The sequence below is a fragment of the Pipistrellus kuhlii genome, unplaced genomic scaffold, assembly GCF_014108245.1.
Source record: "Pipistrellus kuhlii isolate mPipKuh1 unplaced genomic scaffold, mPipKuh1.p scaffold_m20_p_4, whole genome shotgun sequence".
In the NCBI taxonomy this organism is placed as follows: Eukaryota; Metazoa; Chordata; class Mammalia; order Chiroptera; family Vespertilionidae; genus Pipistrellus; species Pipistrellus kuhlii.
In genome coordinates, this window is record NW_023425540.1 from 91,632,047 (window position 1) to 91,659,063 (window position 27,017).

At 47.0% G+C, this 27,017-nt stretch overlaps 1 protein-coding gene across 3 annotated transcripts in view; it reads left to right on the forward strand.

Moving 5' to 3' along the window:
* IFT140 (intraflagellar transport 140) overlaps window positions 1–27,017 on the forward strand; it is an 86,507-nt gene that overhangs the window by 6,796 nt on the left and 52,694 nt on the right. For all 3 annotated transcript variants that reach the window (XM_036408875.2, XM_045571472.1, XM_045571471.1), the window contains exons 3-12: window positions 3,282–3,503; window positions 12,255–12,376; window positions 12,559–12,701; window positions 14,505–14,680; window positions 15,781–15,872; window positions 16,367–16,473; window positions 17,162–17,307; window positions 23,080–23,283; window positions 23,418–23,490; window positions 25,277–25,368. In XM_036408875.2, coding sequence (XP_036264768.1) covers window positions 3,282–3,503; window positions 12,255–12,376; window positions 12,559–12,701; window positions 14,505–14,680; window positions 15,781–15,872; window positions 16,367–16,473; window positions 17,162–17,307; window positions 23,080–23,283; window positions 23,418–23,490; window positions 25,277–25,368 — 1,377 coding nt within the window. The remainder of the gene's footprint in view (window positions 1–3,281; window positions 3,504–12,254; window positions 12,377–12,558; window positions 12,702–14,504; window positions 14,681–15,780; window positions 15,873–16,366; window positions 16,474–17,161; window positions 17,308–23,079; window positions 23,284–23,417; window positions 23,491–25,276; window positions 25,369–27,017) is intronic.

Below are 27,017 nucleotides of genomic sequence, written 5' to 3' on the forward strand. Positions count from 1 at the left end.
TCAGCTCTCTGTAGTCTCCTTGTCGCCCCAGAGACTTCACCCAAGCAGCTGGAGTCATCAGCAGTGTCTGTGTAACAGGCCTTGTGCGTTTGGTTCTTGTCTGATGCCCCTTCTCTATTCTGCTCCACGCTCTTGCAAAGTTCTCTGGGAAACCCGCCATGGAGCTTGCAGGGCTTTCCTCCACCCTGTGTCCTTGATCCAGCCATCCTCTCCTTCCAAACCCGGACTGCTGTTGGCCTGTCTTGAACTGGTCTAGGCCTCTTCTCCCTCTGTTTCCTCTTTCTTCTGTGATCTGTCAGTGTCTATCAGTGAACAGTTTGGAAACCTAGCTCCAGCCCACAGGCTGCAGACTTAGGAATCCAGGTGCCCTGACACCTGGGTGTTTGACACAGGCCTCCAACTTCCCAAGACCAGACTGAACTGAACTTTGCCCCCCTGTCCCCTGTCCCACACTTTCCTTCAAAATCCAAGTGTTTTCCATCCTAATGCCCGGGACAGGCCCGGGGATGATAGTGACACCCTCCCCCTCAGGCAGACTAGCACGGCTTCCTCACTGCAGCAGCTGTGTCCTTCCCTTCCCCACACAGGGCAGAGCCAGCTTTCGGAATCACAGATGGAATCACACACTACTCCCACCTCCCCGCCTCCGAATTGTCCTTTGGGTGAGGATTGGATTGCTGATGTGGCCCCGTGCCCCCAAGGCCTGGCTCTCCTGCCTCACATGGTGCTCTTCTTTCCGTGCTACAAACGCCTGGCCTTCCCCGGTCTTCCAAGTGTGGGTGCTGTGCCCTCCGCCCAGGAGAGTCTCTCTTGATCTTTTTATATGTATTTACTGGAGGCCAGTGCACAGAATTCGTGCACTGGTCCGGTAGTGGCTACCACCGCTGGCCAGGGCCTCCTTCCCTTTCTCCCCCACCACCCGAACTCCTTGAAGAACTCCAGTCAAGGGGACAATTTGCATACTACATTTTTATTATATAGGATTGATTTCAGAGAGGAAGGGAGAGGGAGAGAGAGAGAGAAACATCAGTGATAAGAAAGAATCATTGATGAGCTGCTTCCTGCACACCCCACACTAGAGATGGAGCCCGCAATCTGGGCATGTGCCCTGACCAGGAATCTAACCATGACCTCCTGGTTCAAAGGTCAACGCTCAACCACTGAGCTACATTGCTCGGGCTCTCCTTGATCTTTTTTCTTAATTCCTATATTAGTCCTCCAGAGGGAAGTGGCTCAGTGGCACTTCCTGAGGCAGTCCTTCCTTTCCTCCCCGCCATGCAAGGGCAGACCCTCCTGGTTTCTCACCCACCTCACCAGTGAAGGTCTCATCTGTGGTACGTGGCGGTCTGTGGCCCCTCCAGGGATGGGAGTTCAGCCAGGCCCCGTCTGTCTCATGTTTGTCTAGCCCCAGCACCAAGCACAGTGTCACCCAGCTTCGTTGGAGCACACTCCTCCGTTCTAGGAGTCAGAGAACTCTCCAATATGCATTATAAAATTTTCTTTAGAATGAATATCATATTCCAAAATAATAGCAATTTTAGACAAAATGTTAAAATTTAGAAAATTAGCCGAAACTGGTTTGACTCAGTGGATGGAGCATCAGCCTGTGGACTGAGGGGTCCCGGAATGAGGGGTCAGGGGCATGTACCTTGGTTGCAGGCACATCACCAGTAGGGGGTGTGCAAGAGGCAGCTGATCAATGTTTCTCTCTCATCGATGTTTCTGACTCTCTCATCGATGTTTCTGACTCTCTCTCTCCCTTCCTCTCTGTAAAAAAATCAATAAAATATATATATATATTTTAATTAGGAAATTAAAAAATACAGTTACAAAACAAAGTCTACTTTTTGTGTTTCTAATTGGCACAAGGAAAACTTTAGAATTTCTAAATAATTATTAGATGTTAATAAGGTCACAGATGTAGCAGGTATAACTGGAGATTACTAGAGAGAGTTTGGTAGAAGTACGGAGAACAAGCTGTATTAATTGCTAGGAATACATATTTATACCCTAAACCTATTTCCTTAGAAAATTCTAGAAAACAAAAATATACAAGTACATATTCCATTAGCTAGCAGAGCAGTGAATCTTATATCTCATAGCTTCTGGAAAAGTCCACTATACACTGGTCAGAAAATGAAAGCAAATAAGGCAAGTAACTTCTTAGCATCATTCTAAAGATAACTGACCTTGCAGCCTTGCTGGGGTGGCTCGGCTGGGCGTTGTCCTCTGCACTGAAAGGTTGCTGGTTTGATTCCTGGTCAGGGCACATGCCCAAGTTGTGGGGGCATGTAGGAGGCAACCGATCTATGTTTTGTTCTCACATCAATGTTTTTTTCTCTCCCCCTTCTCCCCCTCGCTCCCCCAAACATCAGTTTTTAAAAATCTTTAGTAAAAACAAAACAAAACAAAACAAAAAAACTGGCCTTGCAGACCCTGAAAAGGCTTTGGGAGTCATCTGACCACAATTTGAGAACTTTGGTTTTGACAAACTTTACCTGGACTACCACTTACTTTATAAATAAAGTTTTAGCTGTGGCCAGTGCATTCAGTGGTTAGAGCATCGGCCTGCACAACAAAGGGTCATGGGTTCAATTCCCGGTCAAGGGCATGTACCTGGGTTGTAGGTTCCAGCTCCGGTCTGGAAGTGTATGGGAAGCAACCAATCAATGTGCCTCTCTCACATTAATGTCTTTTTCTCTCCCCCCGTCCCTCTCACCTTCCCTTCCACTCTCTGTGAAAAAAAAAAATCCTCAGGTGAGCATTAAAAGTAAATAAATGAAGTTTCTTTGGAACTCATTGAAATGCTAGCTAGCACCCAGCGATGTGGCTCAGTGATTGAGCGTCGACCCCTGAAGCAGGAGGTTAGAATTCTATTCCCAGTGAGGGCACGGGCCCAGGTTGGCTCTCTTTCCAGTAGTGGGTGTACAGGAGGCAGCCGGTCAATGATTCTCTCATTGATGTTGCTGTCTCTCCCTCTCCCTTCCTCTCTCTGAAATGAATAAAAACATAAAAATATAAAAAAACACCCTAGCTAGCCTCCAAGCAGCTGTGAGTATGAGATCATACTTTCTGATAAGTTGGTCAGAATGGTCTGTTGTGTGTTAACCTTGTTTTCATAGCTCTGCTAGGACAAGATTGCTGTTTCCATGAAAATGAAATAAAACAGTTCCCTAAGAAACAGCTCTTTATATCTCCTAGCTGATGTCAATCCCCAGTGAGGATTAGCTATAAATTCTACCACCCTGTGTAACGTGGGATTTACCTCTTGTCCACCACAGGGTGAGCATGTGCCCGAGACACACATTGAGAGGCCCTGCCGGGTCACTTCCCTGTGCTGGCACCAGACTCGGCTGATCCTGGCTGTTGGATGGGAGACCGGGGAGGTGATCATGTTTAATAAGCAGGAGAAGGAGCAGCATGCAGTCCCCCCGACGCACACCGCTGACATCACTGTCCTCAACTGGAGCACCAATGGGAACTGCCTCCTGTCGGGGGACAGGGTAAGCAGACACCCGTGAGTACTGATCTCAGATCTCAGCATTTCCCGGCTTATGCCCTTAGGAACCCGTCGGGAAGGCTGCTAAAGACCAAATTATTTGAAATGTGTGGTTGCCAAATGGAGCTGACCCTGTCAGATGTCATGGTAGATTGTGTTTTATATTGGAAGCAAAGTTTGAAAATTTAATTCTACCATCCCACCCTATGGCAGAGGCATGCCTGTCATTTTTTAAATGAAGTTTTCCAGGTAACTATATTCATAAAGATGGCTGAATGCCTCAGGTACTGTCACTTTTATGGAATCACCTAATCACCAGCTTCCCTGAACATATTTCTTCACTGCCTAGAACAGTGGTCGGCATACTTATTAGTCAACAGAGCCAAATATCAACAGTATGACAATTGAAATTTCTTTTGAGAGCCAAATTTTTTAAACTTAAATTTCTTCTAACGCCACTTCAAAATAAACTCTCCCAAGCAGCGGTATTTTGTGGAAGAGCCACACTCACGGGGCCAAAGAGCCGCATGTGGGTCGCGAGCCACAGTTTGCCAACCACAAGCCTAGGAGTCCCTGGTGCTGATGGTCTAGCTCAGGCATTTCCACCTGCTTCATTTGCCCCTCGGGACATTTGGCAGTATTTGGAGATGTGTTTCGTTGTCACAAAGGAGGGGGCTGCTCTACGTGCATCTGGTGGGCAGAGGCCGGAGAGATTGCTCACCATCCTGCAATGCACAGAACAGATCCCACGTGAAAGACCAACAGCGCCCAGGATGAGAAACCCTGGTCTAGACTCAATTTGATTCCCAAATGTACAGCAGAAATGTTGCTGTTTGTTCATTTACCACATGTTTCAGGTAGTACACTTACATGTCTCAAATTTCAAAAGCCATGAAATGCTATGTACTTTGAAAAGCCTCTCCAGCCCCAGCCGGTTTGGCTCAGTGGATAGAGCTTCAGCCTAAGGACCAAGGGGTCCTGGGTTTGATTCTGGTCAAGGGCACGTACCACGGCTGCAGGATCCTCCCTGGCCTTGGCCCTGGTCAGGGCGTAAGCAGGAAGCAACCAATCCATGTATTTCTCTCACATGGATGTTTCTTTCTTTCCCTCTCTCTTCACCTTATCTAGCATCAATGGAAAAATATCCTTGGACAAGGATTAAAAAACAAAAAGAAACTATAAACTTACAAAGAAAGAAAGAAAAGCCTCTCCACCATGCCTATCAGTTTCCCCCTCTACTCTCTGGCATCCATAGCTTCTTAAAGTCTCTCCAGAGTTTCTTCAGATACACACAGGCTCGTAAAAATGCATTCTTTCCCCAACTTCCAATTTTGCAAAATTTCAAATCTTTAGAGGAGTTGAAAGAATAGTACAAGGAACACCCATATACCCTTTACTAGAACATAAATTCACTAGTTATTAACATTTTGACACATCTTCTTTCTATCTATCTATACTAATAAAAGGGTAATATGCAAATTGGTCAAGATGCCCTCACAATAACAACCAAACAGCAGGCTGCATGAAGCATCCAAGCTGGCAGGGGGGCCAGTGAGGGGTGACCAGCCAGCAGAGGGGGGCAGTGAGGGGTGACTAGGCCGGTGGGGGGAAGGGGACAGTGAGGGGCAACCAGGCCGGCAGGGGGGACAGTTGGGGGTAACCAGGTTGGCAGGGGAGGCAGTGAGGGGCAACTAGGCCAGCAGGAGGGGCAGTTGGGGGCCATCAGGCTGGCAGGGGGGCGATTAGGGGTGATCAGGCTGGCAGGCACAATTGGTTAAGGGTGATCAGGCTGGTGGGGGTGGGGGAGAGCAGTTAGGGTTGATCAGCCAAGCAGGCAGGTGAGAAGTTAGTAGCCAGTGGTCCTGGATTGTGAGAGGAATGTCCAACTGCCGGTTTCGACCTAATCCCGAAACTGGCAGTTGGACATCCCCAAAGGGTCCTGGATTGGAGAGGGTGCAGGCTGGGCTGAGGGGACCCCATCCCCCTTGCACAAATTTTGTGCACCAGGCCTCTAGTATATAATAAAAGGCTAATATGCAAATTATCCCCTCAACTGGGAGTTTGACCAGGAGTTCAACCAGGGGATGGGGCCAGCCTACTGACTGTGGCCCCTGCTTTCCCCCTCAACCCAGATAGCCCCGATCAGCCTCCCCCACCCCAATCAGGGGCTTGCCTGCTAGATCCCACACTGCATGAATTTGTGCACTAGGCCTCTAGTATCTACACCACATGTGTCAAACACAAGGCCCGCCCGCGGGCCAAATCCGTCCCGCCAGGCCTTGCAATGTGGCCCGCACCGCGCTGTCATCACTGCACTCCGCTGCGTTTCCATCACAATGACAGTTTATGACTGTTCAGTAAACCATTCGGCCTGCGATTTAGGCTGGATTTTAGATTTTGGCCCCTTCTCTGATTGAGTTCGACACCCCTAATCTACACTAATAAAAGAGAAACATGCAAATTGACTATAATTCCACCACACCCACCAGCCAATCAGGAGGTAATATGCAAATTAGAAGGACAAAGATGGCAGCTGCCCAGCTGCTCCAGGAGTGAAATGGCTGGACGGGGCAGGACACCTGCTATGAGAGGGAGGGCAGGGGGCAAAGTACTCCGGCCACAGGGAAGATGAAGACTGCAGATTCTGGAGTCTGGCCAGAGTCTGCAGTGAAGATGAAGATAGCAGACTGTCTGGAGTCTGCAGCAAAGATGGCAGACTCTGGCCAGAGGGGAGGCCTGGGTCCCGGGTGCCGGAGGAAAACCGGTGCTGGAAGCCAAGGGAAGGAAGGCCTATTGCATGAATCTCTTCGTGCAATGGGCAGTGTGTGTGTGTATGTGTGTGTGTGTGTGTGTATGTGTGTGTGTGTATTTACTCTCCCCCTCCCCCCATGATTATTTGAAAGTTTGTCAAAGACATAATACTTCATTCAGCCCTAACTACTTTGCCACCAAATCCCTAAGAACAAGGATCAACCTTTTTAGGAGTTCAGACTAGTTATTGTGTAGAATATCCCTCAGTTTAGATTTGTTTGCTTGTTGCTTTAAATTAAATATTTTTGGTTGTAGATCTCACACAAAGGATCTTGTCTCCTTATTCTCCTCTCCTTTCACATAAGTGATAACGTATTTCTCTTCTGTCTCTTGTCTTTTTCATTTTCCATGTGTCTTGCAGATCTCTCCATGCCGGTAAACAACAAACTTCCTTTTTTTCTTTTAACCTGCCCTACATGATATGAATGTACTATGATTTGCTTCACCAGCCACGGTCGATAAACATTTCAGTGGCTTCTAATCTTGCTAAACAGACAGTGACACAGTGGCTAACCTCATGCTTTTGTCATGTCACACATGTGGAAGATCAGAGAAATTCCTGGCAGTGGGGTGGCAGAGCCTCAGGGCATGTGCGCCTGTGGTTTGGTGGATGTTCCCAAACTTCCCTCCATGGGGCTTGTATCAGTTCACACCAACGCATAGCATGTGCTTTCTCACAGAGTGTTGTATCCAAATTCAGAATTTTGCCTAGAGAAGCGGCATCTCAGTCATGTTCTAGTTTGCATTTCTCTTGCTATTGAGGATCAGTATCACTTACAAGAGCCATTGACATTTTCTAGTCATATCACTTGCTCCTTCTTCTATTAGCTTGTCCCTTTTTTCTTGATTTTTTCTATTATATTTTTCTACTCAGTTCCCACCTAAAGACATGGCTGTCCCCAGATTCTGATTCCCTTGGTGACCTTTCCTACCTCCCTGCTGTGGAACGCTCTGCAAATTCCCGTAGGAATAAAACATTTCAAGATGATGGAATTGCATTATTCTCATTTTGACTATATTAAAAACACACACACACACACACACACACACACAAAACACACACACACACACTAACAAAATAGATTAACTTAGGCATGGAACTAAACTCATATATATTTGCTGACCAAGTTCTATGAATCAAAATATGTAAGAGCAGAAATACCTAATCCTTCTAAGAAAATCTAGACTATGCTGGTCTTAATTTAATAATGGGCTCACCCCAGCTGGTGTTGGCCCACGTACTGAAGGGCTCAGGTTCGATTCCCAGTCAAGAGCATGAACCTGTGTTGCAGATTCGATACCCAGTCCCGGTTGGTGCATGTGCAGGAGGCAACCAATTAATGTGTCTCTCTCACATCGATGTTTCTCTCTCCCTCTTCATCCCCCCTCTCTAAAAGTCAGTGGAGCCGAAACCGGTTAGGCTGAATGGATAGAGCGTTGGCTTGGGGACTGAAGGGTCCCGGATTCGATTCCGGTCAAGGGCATGTACCTTGGTTGCGGGCATATCCCCAGTAGGGGTGTGCAAGAGGCAGCTGATCGATGACTCTCTCTTATCGATGTTTCTAACTCTCTATCTCCCTTCCTCTCTGTACAAAATCAATAAAATAGATTTTTTTAAAAATTAAAAATAAACTTAAAAAAAGTCAATGGAAAATATATGCTTGGGTGAGGATTAACCAAAAATAAATAAATGAATGGCTCAAGCAGGAAAATAATAACAAATGTATAAGCCAGTGGTCAGCAAACTCATTAGTCAACAGAGCCAAATATCAACAGTACAACAACTGAAATTTCTTTTGAGAGCCAAATTTTTTAAACTTAAACTTCTTCTAATGCCACTTCTTCAAAATAGACTCGCTCAGGCCATGGTACAATATTTTGTGGAAGAGCCACACTCAAGGAGCCAAAGAGCTGCATGTGGTTCACGAGCCACAATTTGCCTCCCATAGGTATAAGCACATAGGAATGCTGCACCACTGAGTGCACAGGCTTGGCTGAGGGTCTTCTTGGCTCTTCCACCAAAAACCCTGCTTTAGGTAGGTTGGTTACCAGTGAAACCAACCCAGACTAGCTGGAGCAAGAAGGTGCACTTAATCTGAGGCCAGGGTCTCCAGGGATGGGAACACACCCGACTTCATGTCCGTCTAGAACCAAGAGTGAGGTGCAGACAGACACAGCTGTCTGCCAGCTCTGTACCTTTTTGTGTACTGTCCTGCCGAAGTTATTTCTCTCTCTCACCCATTCTGTCCATGAGGCAGAATCTAGCTGATGAAAACAAATGAAATCACCTGCTCTCGTTTCAGTTCCCACCAGAGAACACCTGTCCCTCCTCCTCTGGCCCCAATTCAGTTCAGGCCAAGTGCCCACATGTGCAGTAGTCAGCAGTGGCCAGGGCGGTGGGGAGGTCCCTAGGAAAGGGACACTGAGCAGATCTGTGAAATGTCTGTTAGCAGTTCCATCAGTAAAGAAGTGGAGAGAATGTCATGTGAGCCAGGTCTTATTTCCCTGTATGCTTTCCCTGAGCCAAATGTAGGATCCAGTAAATCTACACATGACATAGGACAAGTCAGTTCCTATTGTCATCATAAACAATTAGAGAACATAGCAGGATGACCTGTTCTTTGAAGTGACAGTATGTCAACAACAATCGAATCTAGAACACTACTAACTTCACATCAGTTTCTTAATATATTCAACTCTTGCTCTTCACAAATAGGACTAATTTCTCATCTTTAGGATAACTTTTCTTTTTTTTGGGGGGGGTAACTATTCTTTAGAGCCTTACTGTATAAAATTTTAGTAAACTAGTGGCCCAGTGCACAAAATTTGTGTAGCGGGGGGGTGTGATGGGGGAGTTCCTCAGCCTGGACTGCACCCTCCCCAATCTGGGACCCCTCAGGGATGTCCCACTGCCAGTTGGACCTAAACCAGCAGTCAGACATCCCTCTCGCAATCTGGGACCGCTGACTCCTAACTGCTCACCTGCCTGCCTGCCTGATTGCTCCTCACCACTTTGCCTGCTTGCTTGCTCACCCCCAAATGCCCCCCACTGGCCTTCTCGCCCCCAACAGCCCCCCCCAGCCTGATCGCCCTAAACTGCCCTCCCCCACACCCACCCCTGCTGACCTGATCGCCCACAACTGCCCTCCCTCCTGGTCTGATCGCCCCTAACTGCCTCTGCCTCCGCCCCGCCACTATGGCTTTGTCTGGAAGGACATCGGGAAGGTCTCCTGGTCTAATTAGCATATTACCCTTTTATTAGTATAGATGAGCCCAGCCAGTGTGGCTCAGTTGAGTATCAACTATGAATCAGGAGGTCATGGTTCCATTACTGGTCAGGGCACACGCCTCGTTTTCAGCTTGATTCCCAGTAAGGGGCATGCAGGAGGCTATCAATAAATCCTTCTCTCTCATCGTTAATGTTTCTATCTCTCCCTCTCCTTTCCTCTCTGAAATCAATAAAAATTATGGTGAATGAAGTAATTCTAACTCAGAAGGAATGACAGTGAAGAAAAAGCTCTGAACACAAAGAATTGCCCTGCAGAGGAGTGAGAGGTGCAAAAAAACACTTAGAATTGGGACGAGGAGCCAGGCTGCCACAAAGGAAACAGGACATCTCCGAGTTCACCTCAAATCTCCACCTTGTGTAGCATTTCCAGCCGGTTAGCCAGAACCTGACACAAAGCGTTGTTTGAGTCATTGCCTCCTCCAGAATCAGTGGAAGTTTAACTCGTGATTGTGGTGGGCTACATCTATCCTTTGTCTAAACAAGGTGTGTGCAATCACACATGAATTCACTGTTCCTGGGGTACAGGGACTCTGAACAACTTCCTCAAAACAACAGTCTGGAGGTCTGGACATGCTAAGTATGTCCTCATTGTATTCAGGTACCTGATTGAATTGCCCGTTAGAAGCTTGTATGTGCTAATGAAGATCTCTGTAAAGTCTGTTGTTATGTTAAAAAAAATAAGTCCCGGATGATTGCACTTGAAGGGCAGAGCAATGTATAAGTGTTACATATGCATTGTACACCATCAGGCACACAGCATCCCACAGTGTGGTTCTCTAGGGGGGAGGCTGGGCCACCGGAGAAGGAAACATTTTTATTTTCTAGCCTTGCCTTTTTCACTATGCAAATGAACCAATAATGCATTTATTCTTCATAAAGCTGGCAAAGTCAAGAATTAGTGTGATAATACGTATTATTCATAATATATATAAATATATATTTGTTACATACTATGTTCAGTCTTCGTAACTTTTCTTAGAGATTTACTGTATAACTTGCTTTTAAAGTCAACCTTATTGGAGAATCATATTCCTATGCACAATAAAGTGACTTACCCAGCGTGTGGGGATGGTGGAATCAATGCTGGCTGAATGCAGGGTGGGAGGAAGAGTGTATTGTTTGCTAAAACATCCACTGATCTTGAACAGGACACATGCCTTGAGGAATGTCTGGGCATCCAAACCAAGGTGTTTGCAGACAGAATCCGATGGAAATACTGCCAGGTGCAAGGCTTAGCTCCCATCTCTGGTCGAGGAGCCTCCTAGACCAGTTCCAATGCAGCTGTCTCCTCCCTGCCACCTTGAGCTTCTCTCACACTTACCTATGCTGTTGATTTGAGGCTTTGATGGTGTTTAAATTGAAATACAATACACCTAGCACCCAGATCCTAGTTTCTATTGGTTCCTTCAACATAGGGAACCAGGCTCCTTGATAGCTGATTCTAGGACTGGAGCAGGACAATCAGTTTAGAGCAGTGGTCGGCAAACTCATTAGTCAACAGAGCCAAATATCAACAGTACAACCATTGAAATTTCTTTTGAGATCCAAATTTTTCAAACGTAAACTTCTTCTAACTCCACTTCCTCAAAATAGACTCACCCAGGCCATGGCATTTTGTGGAAGAGCCACACTCAAGGGGCCAAAGAACTGCTTGTGGCTCGCGAGCTGCAGTTTGCTGACCACAGGCTTAGAGAATCTGTAGTGCCAAGAAGTAAGGAAGTGCTCACAGAGTGATCCCACAGAGCTCCCAAAGGCTGAAGCTGGAAGAATTGGAGCAAGAAAATAAATAAAATAGTATTAGATTATAACCCAGACAGTACAAGATAGAGGGGGTGGGAGGAAGACCTGCACAGTGGAGACACCTGACAAACGTGACCTCAGCTAGGAGATCGGGGTCAGTGTCACAGAGACAAGTCATGTTGATGGCATGGACCCATGACCAGATGTGCTGAGAGGAGCACTTTATACATGTGGTCTTCTCCCACAACCACAGCCCCAGTCAACAATGAGAAAAATCGACTAATCCCAGTGGAGGGACATTCCATACCATCCCTTAATAGACCATTAAGATCATCAAAAACAAGAGAGGCTGAAGTGCGGTCTCATCCCAGAGGAGCCTAAGGAGACTGGACATCACATGGTCCTGCTGGGATCCCGGGACTGGAAGAGGACCTTAGGGAGGAACTAAAGAAATTGAATAAAGGCTTTGGTTAATGTGTCAATATTGGCTTATTAATCTGAGGACTGTACCACACTAATGTAAGATCTAATAATAGGAGAAATTAGGTGGGGGTATGAAATTTATTGGAACTGTTTTCACAACTGTTCCACAAATCTGAATCTATTCTAAACTTAAAAGTTTGTTTTAACAACTATATAAAAATGTGACAGTTGTTATCTCCAGGGTATAAGGATGGAGGGGATACATGGGAAAGTTTCTGGTTTCTTCACGGAATACTTGAATTGTTTGTATTTGTCATGGTGCACATGTAGTTTTGTTAGAGAGAGAGAGAGAGAGAGAGAGAGAGAGAGAGAGAGAGAGAGAGAGAGAGAGAGAGAGAAGAAATAAGCGTGCATCCTATTGCACAGTGTCACTCTTGCCTTCCACCAGTCACTCAGTAAGAATGCGTTTCCTCCACATGATGGGTTTTCCAGCTTGGTGTCCTGCTCGTATGGAGGTTGGATCAAAGAGGCCGAGTACAAGGGACACCCCTGCTGAAACACGAATACGGAAAACACCTGACTCACTGCATCTTCCGGCTCCCCCCGCCTGGCGAGTGAGTATGAGCTTCCAGAGTGGACTTGAGTTTAAATCCTTTGTGGGGTGGGCAGAGATGTGACTCCTCCTGACACACCGGAGGGATCATAGCAGTGAGCCACTCTTAGCATCTATAGTGACAGCACCTTCCTACGAGGAGTAACGAGGAACCCTGACTTTCTGGGTCGTATTTGCTTTCAGGGACCTCGTTCAGTTGGCAAAGGCAGCTGTGAGCGGCGATGAGAAAGCCCTGGACATGTTTAACTGGAGGAAAAGTGGCTTTGGAAGTTTCTTGAAAATGGGATCTCAAGAGGGACTGTCGTTCTTTGTCAGCTTGATGGATGGTAAGAAGCTTAGTTTGGGATTCTAGAACACTGAAGCCTTTTTAGGGGTGTCTGATAAGGATATAAAACAAATAGATGGTGTTTCTGCATAAAACAATGGGCTGTATGCGTGCCAATCTTAGAGTGATGCATTAGCCAGCTTTTTGCAGTTATTTATCCAGTATTCAAAGAATGGCTTCACTTGGTTCTGATTAGAGACAAATTGAGCTTTATTTGTATTGAAGGGTTTTCAAAAACACATTTTTATTGATTTCAGAGAGGAAGAAAGAGGGACAGAGAGATAGAAACATCTATGGTGAGAGAGAATCATTGATTGGCTGCCTCCTACACGCCCCCTACTGGGGGTTGAGCCCAAAACTTGGGCACTTGCCCTGACCAGGAATCAAACAAACCATGACCTCCTGATTCAAGGGCCAACACTCAACCACTGAGCCACATGGGCCAGGCAGGATGGGGGGGTGTTGTTTCCAGCCTGTAGTCACCAGCCAGCCTTCCTGAGTGGGACCCACATTAAGTGATTTGAACACAACTTCTCCTTAGTGTAAATAGTGAGACAGGCTGCCCCAGTGACAGCTGATAAATGCAATATGAAGTTAGGAGGAAACTAGTCTTTATGTTCACATGAGACGTTCCCACGTGTGTGTGTGCTGTGAGAAAGAGGCCGAGGAATGAGACTTACATAAGGCGGTGAAGTTAGAGAAGGCTGTGTCAGCACAGCTGGAAGAAGAGAGCGGATGAGAACTGGAGTGGGCTGGGGCTTTTAAGATACCTTACATTTAGGGGATAAAAAGACAGCGCTGGGGGAATTCAGGGAGGTCACAGAAGGGACAAAGAGGCACGCCTGGCTGGCATGGCTCAATGGTTGAGCATCGGCCCATGGATCAGAAGGGACAAGGAGTGGGCACAGTGCATGGGGGTGCAGGGAAGGGAGATGCTAGTGCAGGGGCCCTGAGGAAGAGTTGAAAAGATGGTGTGGAAAGAGATGCCTGAGGGGAGAGATGCTGGCGACTGGAAGAGGGCTGTGCAGTGGGTGTCAGCTCCTCCTTCCACTCGGTAACGTGGGCTTCAAAGGCAGATTATCCCATATCTGTGCCTCGGCTTCCTCGGGTGTAAAACGGAGACAGTGACAGGAAGAGTACCTGGGGAGCTCGCCGGGAACATTAGTGGAGTTAATACACACGCCAGTGCTTAGCATCCAGCCTGCCACAAATATGTGCTGAGTAGATGCTCGTTTTGTGACAGTTAGCCTCTAGAGAATGTTGGACTTTTCGGTTTAATAAGGAACAAGTTCTCTATCAGGAATAAGAGGAGGGGAGACCGGGTGAGGAGGCTCCAGAGAGCGGCAGCAATGAATTGGGAGAGAAACCAGGAGGTGGGCCAGGGCCCGGCACGCTCAGGGCGGGAGGAGAAGGAGGGGTTCCAGGCTTAGGGTAAACCAGCCAACCAACCACGCCCAGGACGGAGGGGACAGACCTAGGGGTAAGGCAGGTCACAGCCTTGGGCCTCAGTGCGTGGGATACAGATGGGCCCTCATGTTAGGGGACCAGGATGAACAAAGCCTTTTGAGTCAGGCGGTCACCAGTGTGAAAGTTTGGATCCTCCGAGGTTAGTTTGGTGGAGGCAGTGATGGCTGGGGCATCAGGAGTCAAGGCTGAACTTACTTCAGAGATGGCAGCCTGTGAGGTCAGATGCAGATGTTTCTGAAATATCTTCTTGGCACATTTTTATAATGAAGATGTTTATTTTGAGAATGCTCCCTGAGAGCAGAGAAATGGCTGCCAGTGACGGTCCCTCTGCCCTCAGGGACAGTGCACTACGTGGACGAGAAAGGCAAGACCACTCAGCTGGCGTCCACAGACAGCTCCATCCAAACGCTCTTCTACCTGGAGAAGAGGGAGGCGCTGGTGGTGGTCACGGAGAACCTGCTGCTGTCCCTGTACTCGGTGACGCCTGAGGGCAGAGCGGAGGAAGTGATGAAGGTGGGCAGAGGGGCAGGGCTCAGGCTGGCTTCTCCTGACCTGATTAATCACCCTTTCCCACACCTTAGCAAGCCTGTCCCACGGCCACTCACAGAGCTGGTTAGTACCATGATGTGCTATAAGACCTTCCGTTCAGGTGGGGGAATGGAGAGCGAAGGAGATTTTTCTGGCGTCAGGGCACAGACAAGGTGAGCCAGGCTGCGCCCTCCACGATTGCTTCACCGCAGCCGACAGACCCGGGTGAGAGAATGACCGCTCACTTTGCAGCAGCCCGTTCGGCCTCCACCATGGAATTGTGGGGAGGGGCATCACCCCACTTCCTGGCTGTGCAGACAAGGCCTGGAGGGGCTCACTCACCACCGAGAACCTCGGGGATTTCCCCCCACGTGTGTCTGTTGAAGCTGCCCCTGGGCACACGGGCACATTGTTCACCGGAGCCATGTACACCCCTCAGCAGGTGTTTCGCTATGGCTACTGAGACATCCCTTGATGTCCTTGAAGGTGCCTCGTGGCATCAGCCCCGGGCCCTCAGCGCCAGGAGGACACCCCTGTCCTGCCAGGTGCTGCTCATCGTTACCTTCCTGCTAGTTTCATGGTTTATATACCAGAGGAATCCATGTTCCTTGGAGAACTCTGAACTTCCCATAAAGATACTCATAGATTATGGAATGGATTGATTTTTTTATAAGTCAGTATTTGACCATTTATGTATCTTCTAGCATAGCAGTTGAAAACATGGTCCCTGAATCACGTGGACCTGGGTTCAAATCCCCCCTGAGCCACTGCAAAACAGGTGTGATGCCTGCCCTGGAGGGCCCGGCGGTCCCTGACCTTGGCTCAGCCTGGTGGTCACTCCGGAAACGGGCCATGTGCCGTGCGCCGGCAGCCACTGTTACTAACCACGTGGTGTGCAAGAGGAGCTGTCAGCGTTGGCTGTGCGTCCCGGAAGGCTAGGCGTGCTCTCCACGTGTTCGTGTTCACCTCGCACTTCCATTAACGGGGAATCTCCAGGAAGTCACTGCAGACCAGAGTCCAGGCTCACAGGCAGGGACAGTTTCAGCAGAAGGACATGCTGATTTCAGTTACTGTTCCTTTTTCAGGTGAAGCTGAGTGGGAAAACGGGCCACCAGGCAGACATCGCTCTGATCGAAGGCAGCCTTCTGGTGACCGCCATCGGGGAGGCAGCCCTCAGGTGAGACTCGACGCTCGGTGATTGGGGGGTGAAAAGTCAGTCCCAAATTGTGATGAATTTTTACAAAGTGGCACAGCCCCGAGATGGAAGAGCAGAGCCCATTGGAGACCCCGGCATCCCCGTCCCACGCCAGGGTGGGGCTGTCCTGTCTGCCCACGGAGTCTCTCTGCCTGGTTTTTGTGAGCGCCTGCTTCTCGCCGCTGTAGTTCCACACGATACTGGCGGCTCTCCTGGGGGCATGTGGTTGCAGATAGTTCTCGTTGTGACCTGGTGTCACACACGCACCCTGTTTTATTAATAGCTGCTCCCTTTGATGACGAACAGGGCACAAAGCACATCATAAATGTAATGGCGGCCTGCTTGTCATAGCACAGTCCCATGGGCCGTGACTTCGTCCTGATCTTACCGCCCACTCAGCAAGTTGGACCAGCCCCGCGGAGCCGAGGGCAGTGCACCGGCAGTCCCCTTAGCAAGCATTGTTCCTTCCCTTGTAGATTCTGGGATTTGGAAGGAGGAGAGAATTACGTTCTGAGTCCAGAGGAGAAGTTCGGTTTTGAAAAAGGAGAGAACATAAACTGTGTTTCTTACTGTAAAACCAAAGGTGAGATTTCGGGGGCTGGCCTAGGGGAGAAAGAGAACCAACCTCCTGCTTTGCTCTTTGGCCGCAAAATGGTGATGGTGGCTCTTTAAAGACTGGCAACTCGGTCGTCATTTGAGTAAAATCAAGTCAAGTATGAGAAAGTAACAGTAAAGCTTTTTATCCCACCAGAAGGTCAAGGGTTTGTTCAAAAGTGTGACCAACCTAGTTGTCTGCAATTGATCTCCAATCTCTCCCAAACACCAAGAAAAAGACAAGTGGTAAATTTTAGAAATATATATATACATACATGTATGTAAATGTATGTATGTATGTATGTATGTGTATAAGTGTACACAGGAGAGGACAGGAGAGGAGATGAGCCAGAGTGGCATTTATTTCATGCCTGCTGAGTGCTAAGTGCTGTTCTGGCATTGCAGACACAGGTTGGCAGGCAGATAGGCCTCCACTCTGATGGGGAAAAAGAAGAAGGAACATCAATACCCCCACCAATCACATGCGCACATGCATACACTGTACCACCAGCGAGTCACCAGTTCCTGAGAAGGAAGATGCAGCAGGCGAGGGCTGGAGAGCTGCTGCGCAGAGGCTGACGGGCTGGCATTTCAGAGAGGGTGGTCAGAGAAGGGAGCTTGTTGCTGTCCTAATCCCTTTTCAAGTCAATGACTGTGAACTTGGTTTTCACCTGTAGGTCTCCTGGCAGCGGGCACTGACAAAGGGCGAGTCGCCATGTGGAAAAAAGCGCCGGGCCCCCATAGCAGCTGGGGCGTGGAGGGCAAAGACATGTGGACCCTTCAAGCTCCTACTGAGCTGGAAGGGAAAATCACGCAGATAAAGGTACAGCTCTACCAGGGCATCAGATACACTCATTTTGTGCCCTACAGAAGTGAAGGAAGTAATCGACTTTGTACCTATCATTGTGATTCTTTTTTTTTTTTTTTTTAATATATTTTATTGACTTTGTACAGAGAGGAAGGGAGAGAGATAGAGAGCTAGAAATATCGATGAGAGAGAGTCATCGATCAGCTGCCTCTTGCACACCCTCCACCAGGGATATGCCCGCAACCAAGGTACATGCCCTTGACCAGAATCGAACCCGGGACCTTTCAGTCCCCAAGCCGACGCTCTATCCATTGAGCCAAACCGGTTTTGGCTGTAAGTGATTCATTTTAAAAGACTATAAAAATGAAGGCCTGTTGGAGTTCAGAATTGCAGAAAAGGGATTGTGGATCTGTAGTAATCTATATTTACTTTCTCTAGCCATCTCTTTATCATCTATCTATCTATCTATCTATCTATCTCTGTTAAGATAGTTTTATAGGGATACATAACATACCAGGTGGTTTTTAGTACATCACAGAGTTTTTCAATCATCACAATACATATTAGAACAGTCTCACCATCCCAGAAAGAAATCGCATACCCATTAGCAGTCACTCCCCACTTCCCCTTCCCCTAGCCCTGTGCCACCACTAACCTACCTTCTGTCTCTGGACTTGCCTGTTCTGGACACTTCAGTGGAATCACACACGGTGGGCATGGACATGAGATTCTTTCCCTGAGCATTACGTTTTCTAGGTTCATCATACTGTAGCACGTGTCAGTATTTCATTCCTTTTTATGGCCGAGGAATAGTCCCCTGTCTGAATAGACCATACCTTGTTATCCTTTTCACCCAATGGCGGACATTTGGGTTGTTTCTACTCTTGGACTGTCACTGATGTTGCTGTGAACATTTATGTACAAGTCTTTGTGTTGACATAGGTTTTAATTTCTATGGGGTATTTGCTTCTTCCTTTTTTTTTTTTTTTTTTTTCATTTCAGTCTCTTTATTGATAGTCTCTGGTGAGACATGCAATCACACCTTCCTTTACTTTAAGCCTGATTTCTTTTAGTTCTTTGAATACATTTGTAATGGCTGCTTTGGAGTCTTTAAGTGCAACACCTGGGCCCTCTGGGGGCAGTATCTGGTGCCTGCGTTGTTTTCTTGTGTGTGAGTGATAGTCTTCTGTTTGCATGGCACTTGATTTTTTTTGTTGTGAGCTAGACATTTTCGTTTAAATATCGTGTCAATGTTGTAGACAGCCTCTACCTTGAGGGGAAAAAGCTTAGTCCCCAGAGGTTGGGAGTGGGGATAGCTACTCTCAGAAGACACCGCGCTGTGTGAGCATGGAGCCGGGCACGGTAGCCTCTGGTCTTCTCAGATTGCCTCTCCTGCTGAGCTGGAGGACAGGAGGAGGGGAGTAGGAGTCACAGACTGTACTGTTCTTACCAGAATTAGTAAACGTACTTTTTTTTTCTTTTTCTTTTTCGATGAGAGAGAGACTTGCAACCCAGGTATGTGCCCTGGCCAGGAATCAAACTAGCAACCTTTTGGTGCACAGGATGACACTCAACCAACTGAGCCACTCAGGTTGGGCTAGACCAGTGGTTGGCAAACTGCGGCTTGTAAGCCACATGCGGCTCTCGAACTGCTGTTCGCCGCTCTGTTGACTAATGAGTTTGCCAACCACTGGGCTAGACTTTCTTAGATAAATGTGTCTTCATTTGCTTTATGCCCAATTTCCAGAGAGTTAGATTTTTCTAAAAAATTTTGCCATTTATGCCTGTGTGTCCCCTGGGCTCTTCACCCTGCTGCCCCGGAAGTTGTCTCTAAGATCTGCTCCGTGTAGCCCTACCTGCTTTGGCTCAGTGGATAGAGCATCAGCCTAGACATCTCTCATCATTGATGTTTCTATTTCTCTCTTCCTCTCCCTTCCTCTCTGAAATCATAAAAAATATATTTAAAAAGCCCTAGCCGGTTTGGCTCAATGGATAGAGCATCAGTTTGTGGCCTGAAGGGTTCCAGGTTTGATTCCGGTCAAGGGCATGTACTTTGGTTGTGGGCACATCCCCAGTAGGGGGCGTGCGGGAGGCAGCTGATCGATGTTTCTCATTGATGTTTCTAACTCTCTATCCCTTTCCCTTCCTCTCTGTAAAAAATCAATAAAATATATTTAAAGAAATATATATTTTTAAAAAAAGATCTGCTCTATGTAAATCTCTTAAGTTAAAATGACCTTAATCCTATAAAAATCTGGAAAGGAAAAACTTATGTAGTAAATAGTGTAGGGATACCCTTTAGCAATTTTGGAAAATTACTTTCAGATCCTCCTCTCAGGCCATTTATAAAAATGAATTAACAAGTTATATATTAACAATTAAAATATTTTACAAATTTGGACAGAATAACTGGCTAAAAATAGCATAGAGTATTATCAGATCTATAGAGAAAACATAACTTTCTCAGATTTGAAGTAATAAAAGTAGTTGCAAAGCAAAGATTAACAAACTGGGTACATAAAAACTTATTTCAAACTGGGCAATGGAGAAAAAAAAATAAACTAGAATTGAAGGAAAATCTGAGCTCTAAAACACTGTATTTCCCCATTCTCAATGCATATTGTTTTCTTTATTTTAATATAAAGTTACATGCAACTTTTTTGTTTGCTTTTACTTTTCCGTGATAGGAGGGAATCTTTTAACTATTTAAAAGAACAGCTATTCTTGCCGAAACCGGTTTGGCTCAATAGATAGAGCATCGGCTTGGGGGACTGAAAGGTCCCGGGTTCGATTCCGGACAAGGGCATGTACCTTGGTTGCGGGCATATCCCCAGTAGGGGGTGTGCAAGAGGCAGCTGATCGATGACTCTCTCTCATTGATGTTTCTAACTCTCCATCTCTCTCCCTTCCTCTCTATACAAAATCAATAAAATATATATTTTTTAAAGAAAAAAAAATAAAAGAACAGCTATTCTTTTAACTTATAGCTTGCCTTTAGTGATATCCTATATAATAAAAGACTAATATGCTAAGTGTCTGGTTGTCTGGTCGTCCATTCAACCAATCAAAGCGCAATATGCTAATAATACGCCAAGACCACTCAACTGCTAGCTATGACATACACTGACCACCAGAAGGTGGTATCTCCAACCAGTAGGTTAGCTTGCTGCTGGGGTCTGGCCAATGGGACTGAGCAAGATGGGCTGGACATGCCCTGGAGCCCTCCCATGGTCCTTCCCCAGCTGGCCAACCTCCCATGTCCCCTCCCCAGCCCCTATTGTGCATCAGTGAGGGTCCCTCAGCCTGGTCTGCACCCTCTCATAATCTGGGACCCTTCAAGGAATGTTAGAGAGCCAATTTCATTCTGATCCCACAGGCCAGGCCGAGGGACCCAACTGGTGCACGAATTCATGCACCGGGCCTCTAGTCTTAGAATAAAGGACATGAAGAAAACTGACATTTATAAGGAAAATATTAAGTGTGCTCTCTCTAGAGTAGGGGTGTCGAACTCAATCAGAGAAGGGGCCAAAATCTAAAATCCAGCCTAAATCGCGGGCCGAATGGTTTACTGAACAGTCATAAACTGTCATTGTGATGGAAACGCAGCGGAGTGCAGTGATGACAGCGCGGTGCGGGCCACATTGCAAGGCCTGGCGGGACGGATTTGGCCCGAGGGCCTTGTGTTTGACACATGTGCTCTAGAGCATACCCACACCTTTCTTCCTTCTTGGGCATGCATCTTTGCTTTTTTTCTCCTAAATCCCATGAGATTTGCATCCAGGGGAGCAACCAGCAGCAGCAGCTCATCCCTGGTGAGTCCACACAGCTCAGTGTGGCTCACTTCTTTCCTTTAACATATCTAGAGAGCCAAGGCAGAGCACCACCTAGGCTCTCTCCTGTTGTTTTTCTATTCTAAGCCCTTTTTTGTTTCACTGTCCCCAACTTTAATAAACGTACTCTTAAAATAGAAAAGAAAAATACTGAGAGCTTTAATGGGAAAAATGGTGGAGCTAATTTCCTAGGACTAGTTAGTAGAATACACAAAAAAACGTGTAACCTCATTAGTAATGAAAGAAATGCCATTTAAAATAATAGAATAAGCCCTGGTCAGGTGGCTCAGTTGGTAGGAGCATCGTCCCATACACCAAACAGTTACAGGCTCAATTCCTGGTCAGGGCACATGCCTAGGTTGAGAGTTTGATCCTCAGTTGGGGTTCATATGGGAGACAACCAATCCCTCTCTCTCTCTCTCTCTCTCTCTCCCTCTCCCTCTCCCTCTCCCTCTCCCTCTCCCTCTCTCCCTCCCTCCCTTCTCCTCTCTCTAAAATCAATAAAAACATATCCTGAAGTAAGGATAAAAATTACATAATACAATAGAATGAGCCACACTAACCACACTAAAGGACATAAAAGAAAACAGCAAATGTTAGATATATCATGTTTCTCAAAGGGAAGCCTCAATCTTGTAAAAGTGTCATTTCTGCCGATACCAGTTTGGCTCAGTAGATAGAGTGTCGGCCTGCAGATGAAAGGTCCCAGGTTCGATTCTGGTCAAGGGCATGTACCTTGGTTGCGGGCACATCCCCAGTAGGGGGTATGCAAGAGGCAGCTGATCGATGATTCTCTTTCATCGATGTTTCTAACTCTCTATCCTTCTCTCTTCCTCTCTGTAAAAAATCAATAAAAATATATTTTAAAAAATTAAAAAATAAAAGTGTCATTTCTTCCCAAATAAATCTATAAATGACATGTATACACAGTAAAAATAATGACTTTTTTTCCTGGGAGAATTCAACACAGTAATTTTTAACTCATCTAAGAGAGCAGATAGCTAAGAAGAAAAAAAAAAGTATAAACATTTCGAGCATTTCTGTATAATATACCAGAATATATCTCAAACTTTAGCAATTAAAACAATGGTTATGACACTGGCCTGATGGCTCAGTTGGTTAGAGTGTTGTCCCGATATGCCAAGGTAGTGAATTTAATCCCAGATCAGGGCACACACAAGAAGCAACCAATGAATGAATCAATAAGTGGAACAAAAAATTGTTTCTGTCTCTCTCCCAGCTCTCTCTCAAATCAATAAATAAAAATTGGAAAAAACAACAACAGTGGTTCATCAGGAGTAGATAAATATATCATTGGAATGGAGTAGGAAATCCAGAAATAGATTTATATAGATGGAAAGTTTAATATGAAATTATAAATGTGCCGTTTTATATCAGAGGAAAGCTGGATAATTTAATATGTTATGTTAGGTTTGATATGAATTTTAAAAAGTAAGCACCTCTAAAATTAACATCAGAAAGGTAAATTGGAGCCCTGGCCGGTGTGGCTCAGTGATTGAGTATTGTTCTGGGCACCAAAGATTGCTGGTTCGATTCATACCCAGGTTGTATTTTGATCCCCTGTGAGGTGGGTGCGAAAGGCAACTGATTAATATTTCTCTCTCACACCAATGTTTCTCTCTTTCTCTCCTTTCATCTCCCTAAAATCAACAAAAACATTTTTTTAAAAAGAAAAGTAAATTATAAATGTTCAACCAGTGAGAACAGACACGAGCTAAAACAGCCATATGGGTAGCTACCAGCTTCATCACAATTCTGAGTATCAGTATTCTAAAATTTTTCTACAAAGCACGCATTGTACACTTATAACACTTAAAAATAATTTTTTAACAAGAAGAAATAGTGCTGAGAAATTGTTTATGCATCCTCATATGTGTAATATTTTCCTCTCCTCTGTTCACACTTCTGGTTCTTTCTCTCCAACGTGGAAATGAAGTGGGGCTCCAGGAAGAACCTTCTGGCCGTGAACAACACGAGCGCCGTGGTGATCCTCAGCGCGCAGGCCATGTCCTCGCACTTCCACCAGCAGGCGGCCGTGGTGCAGGTCTCCCCGAGCTTACTCAACGTGTCCTTCCTGTCCACGGCGTCCACGTACAGCCTGCGCACAGACATGCACGTCAGCGGCGTGTTCATCACCAAGGTACCTGCGAGGCTGCCCCAGGGGCCGGCTGGGGTCTTTGGTGTAGACAAAAGACCGGGTCGGTGGTAGGGTCATTCAGGATGGGAACGGGCCCAGATGGCAGGCTGCCTTTCCATTTCCACGATCGTTTTTAGGATGCTCTCGCCGTCTGGAACGGGAAGCACGTGGTGGTCTTTGAGCCTTCTGGAGCCATATTACGAAATGCAGGTAGGAATGCCCCGCCCCCACCCCAGCAGAAGGGACACACAGCACCGTGCTTTATTTGTCACCATCCAGTGGGGTGGGATGTGCCGGTACTGTGGTGTGGGCAGAAGGCTGGCACAGGGCCGTGAGGCTCTCACATCAGTCCCCATGCCTGTGTTTCCAGAGTCGCTGATGCAGCTCTGGCCCTGAGCTGCCAGGGCCTCTCGGACCTCCTGGGCCTCACCCTGTCAAAGCCCATCAAGGTGGTTGAGAAGCACAGCTGGATCCAGGGCCAGCGAGCCCTCTCAGGCTCCAGGCCAGTAAAACAGCTCAGAAATGAGGCTGCACGGACACATATCACAGTGCTGCCCAGGGGAGGGAGCTGCTACACGCCTGACCTCTGTGCTGGTTTCAGGCTGCACAGAGCAGTGAGCCCCATAGCATCTTGGCCAAGGCCAGCCTCGGTCTGCAAATGTCAGGATGGATCATCAGAGGCTCCGTCACTGTCAAACAGCTCTCTGTGTCCCGTCAATCTCGCCAGCTCTGCTTCTCGAGGCAGCCTTACCCTCCACTCTTCAGCACATGCCTGTATGAGTTTCCTGAAGCTGCACAAACTCAGCGGCTTAAAAAGAAATCACTCTCTCACAGTTGGAGAGGTGAGACGTCCAAAGTGAAGGCGTCAGCAGGGCTGTATCCCTCCAGGGAAGAATCTGTTTCTTGCTTCTTCCAGCTTTGGTGACAGCTGACAATCCTCGGCTTGGGTCACATCATTCCAGCCTCCACCTCCACTGTCACGTTGTTCCTGTCTGAACTCTACCTCCCTCTTAACAGACACACTTGTGATTGCATGTAGGGCCTACCTGGAGAGCCCAGGATAACCTCCCCATCTCGAGACCCTGATGTCTCTGGCCATGTAAGCCAAGATTCACAGGTTCCGGGGAGGAGGACGCGATACCTTAGGGGAGTCGCTTCCAGCCTAGACAGTGACCGTGAAGACGTGCTCCTCAGCGAGCTAGCTTCACCCATCCTGCCCTCTTCCCTCTCACCTCATACTATCCAAGGATGATCCCTCTATGTGTTTAGTTGAACACCTCGTACCTCTCTGGGGATGTTTGTGCTGGTTATCACCTCTCTCCCTCATACCATTCCCTGTTTGTTTTTTTCCTCTGCTGCTTTGTGCCTGAAATTCTCTCCTAACACTTTCCTTCCTCTACCTTGTACTTGGCTGGCAATGGACATCTTTTCCTCTCTTCTAGTGTAGACCCCCTAGGGGCAGGATGCACTTCTTAATTACTCAGAAGGACAAACAGCACAGCAGGCACCTCAAACAGCTCTCTATGTCCCATCAATCTCACCAGTTCTCTGTTTCAGCAGGCTGCCTTTATTTTGTCTTGTGTGTAGAATCATCTCCCCAACTAGATAAGAACCTGTCTAGAAACTAGTCCAGAGACCAGTGCTTGTGGCCTCCAAAGTTCCACATCAGTTAAGCAGACACCTGCTTAAACCATTGTGCATCGTAGGTGCTGTGCTGCCAGGAAGGAAAAGAGACACCGCCGATGCGTGGTGCAGGGCCTAGCACTGCATTTCTACACCGGGCCTGGAGCCTGCACGAGCTGCCCCTGCCGGCTGGGCTTTGGGCAGTTCCCTGTCCCTCGGAGCCTCGCTTTCCTCACCTGCAGCATGAAAAAAACACACCCTCACAAAACTACTACGAGGTCAGGGGCAAATTAGGGAACGCGTAAGAAAATGCTCTTTAAACTCTGAGGAAGCATGAAACATTTAGCTGTTGCTGCCGTGTTTATCTTTGTAGGTACCTTTCTGTGTGAGTCTCCAGCGTTGGCAATGCACGAGGAAAACGTTTACACGGTGGAGCCAAATCGAGTTCAAGTTCGAACCTGGCAGGTAAATTGCTGCTGCAGAACGAGTGGGCTCTGGTGAGGAAGACAATCAGGGCAAACTATCTCCACGTCAGGCCAGAGCCTGCACACTGGTGTCATCCAGACAGATCCGGAGCTTGGCTGTAAGACTGGATTCTGGGCTAGCTGCTCCATCTCTAACTGCTGTGACTTCAGAAATCAGTAGGCAGGGCCTTTTGCAGTGAGAAGGGTTAGATCACTGGACCTTGAGTACATGGGATTGTGGAATGGGAGGCAATGTTTGCTGTGCATCCTGGGGGCGAAGGAGCCATTAGTTTAGGACAGTGGTCGGCAAACTCATTAGTCAATGGAGCCAAATATCCACAGTACAATTGAAATTTCTTTTGAGAGCCAAAAACAGACTTCTGCACGTGTGCCACGAAGTTTCTATCGCACTATATGTGCATGCCCAAACGTGGTATTTTATGGAAGAGCCACACTCGGGGCCAAAGAGCCGCATGTGGCTCGCGAGCCGCGGTTTGCCGACTACTGGTTTAGGACATACCGTGTTTCCCCGAAAATAAGACCTACTTACAGGTTTCCTTCTGAGTGAAATATAAGGCATCCCCCCGAAAATAAGGCCCCCTAGGCTAAACATGAGAGATTTGGTCCACTGATTCTGAAAGAAATGGAGTCACAAGAAATTCACCAGGAAATTCAGGAATTGGGTTGTTATGATGATTTCCAGATGATGACATGATTGTCATTGAGTAAATGAGTAAATTCTTGATACTGTAGGATTCACGGTTTGTCTGGTTTGTGTTGACAACTACCGTATTACCGTACTGTATACAGGTAATAAATTTCCTTTATTTTCATTTAACAATAAATGTGTACTGTATTCTTCTTCATGGAAAAATACATGGAAAAAGACATCCCCTGAAAATAAGACCTAGCACATCTTTGGGAGCAAAAATTAATATAAGACACTGTCTTATTTTCGGGGAAACAGGGTAGTATCTTTGGACAGGCCTTTCTCTGCGTGTGTCTGAGGGAGACAGGATGGGAGCAATTCATGCCTTCAAGTGACAGACCTCTAGCACTATTCTGTTCCCTCTCGGTGGTATGAGAAACTCTTACCTGTCCTGCCAGTGTGCTCAGTGTTTAGCATCAACCCATGAACTGGGAGGTCGGGGCATATGCCCAAGTTCTGGGCTCGATCCCCAGTAGGGGACGTGCAGGAGGCAACTGATCGATGATAATCTCTCATCATGGATGTTTCTCTCTATCCCTCTTCCTTTCTCTCTAAAATCAATAAAAACAAACAAAGGTGAGAGGTCTAAGGGCCTGGTGCCAGGCGGTGGGCTTGGAGATGAGGCCCAAGTGGAGGGAGGGATGAATCAGTTGGTGAGCAGTTGAATGGTGGATGGCAACATAGAGGGAAAAATTGAGGGTGTTCATCCAAAGTTATTTTTTCCATTGATTGTTGTAGAGAGCAGGAGGGAGGGAGGGAGGGAGAGAAACACATCAATTGGTTGACACTCACGCGGGCCCTGACTGGGTCTGGGGATCGAACCTGCAACCCAGATGATGCCCTTGGCCGGGAATGGAATTTGTGATCCTTCAGTGCACAGGCCGATGCTCTGATCAGCCAGGTCTGAGTTTTCTAGTTTGGGAGTCTGGGTTAATTTTAAA